The sequence below is a fragment of the Ochotona princeps genome, chromosome 2 (assembly GCF_030435755.1).
Source record: "Ochotona princeps isolate mOchPri1 chromosome 2, mOchPri1.hap1, whole genome shotgun sequence".
NCBI lineage: Eukaryota > Metazoa > Chordata > Mammalia > Lagomorpha > Ochotonidae > Ochotona > Ochotona princeps.
In genome coordinates, this window is record NC_080833.1 from 114,359,717 (window position 1) to 114,362,961 (window position 3,245).

Genomic DNA, 3,245 nt, shown 5'->3' on the forward strand with positions numbered 1-3,245 from the left:
ACAATGCATACTTCTCTCTGCTATGCCTTCAGTGAATCTTTTGGATTTTTGATATATTATTTTCCTATTTTCATTTTTCTAAAAACATTTTTTAGTCCCTGTGATTGATTTTAGTGATTTCACAGTATGTTGTTACATTTCCACTTATTTTGAGTTTTCCAACTACCTTTCTGCTATTGATTTATCATTTCAGAGACATAATTTCAATGTAATCAGAAACATATCTACAATGTTTCTGTGACTCTAATCATTTCAAGTTTACTGAGACTTGTTTTTAAATTTTTTGTTAATGTAAAAGAAATCATATTTTTGCATTTTATAGGTACAGTTCAAGGAGATAACCACACCCCCTCTCTGCCCATCTTTCTTCCTTCCTCCCTTTCTTCCTCTTGGCTCATCAGCTGAAACTGGTTTTACATCTAGAATGTAGGCTATCCTGGAGAATGTTTCATGAATTTGAGAAAAATGTCTTCTTTCAATAGAAAATTCTATATATGTTTTCTATTTTTAAGAAAAAAGTTGCATATAAAAATACATGTATACTGACTTAATCTAGGCGGTCTCATTTATTGGGATGCTATTTCTTCGGAGGGGGTTGAGCAGTTGTCCGTATCCTAGATCCATGTGGATGACTTCCTCATGAAGTTCCTGCAGGCCGCTTAGCAAGAGGTGCAGTCTCTCAGTAACTCTAGGTCTGATCATTTTTAGAGTCTTCTTTCCTAGGATGGAAGAATGGTTTTCTGTACAATTCTTGATTGGTGACCATTTTTCTTTCAGAGTTTGGAAGATGCCATTTCAGTGCCTTCTGGCTTACCTATGACAAGTTGTTCCTCTCTCGCTGTTGTCAGATTCTCAGTGACTGTCAGCAGGTTTATCACAGGTATCTTTCTGTGTTTGTCATGGTTAAAATCTGTTGAGCTGCTTGGATGTGCAATCTAATGTCTTTTATCAAATCTGTAAAATTTTTAGTCATTACGTTTGCAAATGTTCTTTCTTTTCCTGTTTGCATTTTGGATTCTCATTGTGTATGTTGGTACGTTTGCTGGCCTCTAAGAGTGCGTTTGGTTCCATTTATTTTTCCTCATTTAAAAAAAAATACTTTCTGCTCCTAAAACTGCATGATTTCAATTGCTCTGTTGCCAAATTTGCTGGTTCTTCTTCCTACTGAAATCTGCTCTTGACACTTCTGATAAGTTTTTAAGTTCAGTTATTGCACTGTGGTTTGATTCATTTTTGTAGTTTTAAAAATACTTTCTAGTTAATCATGTATAAATATAATGGATTCATTTAACTATTTGCACACAATTTTCATATATATATATGTATAATACATTTTAGATAGTTGATTAAAATTCTTTTTCTGTAAGTCCAGTTTTGTATGTCAAAGTACTGTTACTTAGATTAGAACAGACCACCTTTTTTTTTTTTTTTTTTTTTTTTTTTCACAGTATATAAACTATTTATTAACAGAAAAGGCCCGCCGACTCATTTCTTCTTGGACACACCCACAGTGCGGCCCCGGCGGCCAGTGGTCTTGGTGTGCTGGCCTCGGACACGGAGGCCCCAGAAGTGGCGCAGCCCTCTATGTGCCCTGATCTTCTTCAGCCGCTCCAGGTCCTCGCGGAGCTTGTTATCCAGACCGTTGGCCAGAACCTGACTGTATTTGCCATCCTTCACATCCTTCTGTCTGTTCAAGAACCAGTCCGGGATCTTGTACTGTCTGGGATTCTGCATGATGGTGATCACCCGCTCCACCTCATCCTCAGTGAGTTCTCCTGCCCTTTTGGTGAGGTCAATGTCTGCTTTTCTCAGCACCACGTGAGCGTACCTTCGCCCCACACCCTTAATGGCCGTGATGGCAAAGGCTATTTTGCGCCGCCCATCGATATTCGTGTTGAGGACTCGCAAAATGTGCTGAAACTTCTCAGGGATCACTAGAGACATGGCGGTGCTGAAGACGGCGGCGTGTAGGCCTCCTGTGGAAGAGCCAGACCACCTTTTTTTAAAGATACATTTATTTTGACAGAGAATCTTCCATCTGCTGATTCACTCCCCAGATAGCCAGGTCAAGGCTGGAAACCAGGAGTGTCCCATAGGAGTGACAGGGGTCCTAACACTTGTGCTATTTTCTATTGCTTTTCTCAGGACATCGGCAGAGAGCTGGATTTGAAGTGGGGCAACTGGAACACAAACTGGTACTCAACATGGGTTGCTGACATGGCAGATGGTACCTCTACCCACTACATTATAATGCTAACTCTGAATGGGCAATACTTTCTTCTTTTATCTTTTTAGATGTTTCAAAATTAGATGTTTAAAACTCATGGCTAAAGTCCTTGCCTTGCATTTGCCGGGATCCCGTATGGATGCTGGTTTACGTCCCAGCTGCTCCACTTGCCTTCCAGCTCCCTCTTGTGACCTAGGAAAGCAACAGAGGATGTCCCAAACCGTTTGGACCCTTTATGCACATAAAGAGACCCAGAAGAAGCTTCTGGCTCCTGGCTTCGGACTGGCCACTTGGGGAGTGAATCAGCAGATGGAAGATCTTTCTGTCTCTCCTTCTTTATGTAAATCTGACTTTCCAATAAAAAAAATAGGTCTTAAAAAACCCAAAACAAACAAACAAACAAAAAAACAAAACAAAACAAAAAACTGAATCTGTAGAATCACATAATGAAACATCTGAGAATTGGGTTACCCTTTCCCGGGTTTGTTGTTTTTGATGGTGTTTGTTTAGTGACTCAGGGAAATCAGATTTCTTCCTTTTCGTGAATGAGCAAGTTCAATTTTGTATCTTTGTTGCAAAGAAAGAGGAGGTGAGAAGGCAATGCCTCTGTAATTGATGGTTGGATTGGATTTTTTTTTCTTAGTTATCTTTAAGTGGACAATGGGGCTGATTGCCCTACAGCATCACTTCTCCGAAGACCTTATAAAAGAGACTGACAAGGGTTTACTGGCACTTTTCCGAGTAATGCCTAACTTTTGAGGTTTTTTTTTTTTTTTTTTTTGAGAAAATACACCTCATATCAAGAATGTTTATGAAGTTGGTTCCTATAATTGTCCAGCAGACTTTGGAAGAACAGAAAACTTTAGAAGGAACAGAAGTTTATTGGAATCTGTGCAGAAGCACAGTGTCACATTCCTGAAAAATCAACTGGAGGGATTCAACTTGATGGAGAACTCTAAATGTCACCTGTAGATCTTGCTACTTAGATGCTAAGATTTAGCTTTTCTCTTGAATCTTT

General features: G+C 39.3%; 1 protein-coding gene across 1 annotated transcript; it reads right to left on the minus strand.

The window, feature by feature from the left end:
- Positions 1–1,447: 1,447 nt before the first annotated feature.
- On the minus strand, positions 1,448–1,987 carry LOC131479524 (small ribosomal subunit protein uS13). The gene has a single exon (XM_058660510.1). It carries the CDS (start codon positions 1,942–1,944, stop codon positions 1,486–1,488), a length of 459 nt encoding a protein of 152 aa, XP_058516493.1. The 5' UTR covers positions 1,945–1,987; the 3' UTR covers positions 1,448–1,485.
- Positions 1,988–3,245: the final 1,258 nt, after the last annotated feature.

Coding starts and splice junctions, on each gene's coding strand:
- LOC131479524 (XM_058660510.1), bottom strand. CDS start 1,944: ATGTCTCTAGTGATCCCTGAGAAGTTTCAGCACATTTTGCGAGTCCTC.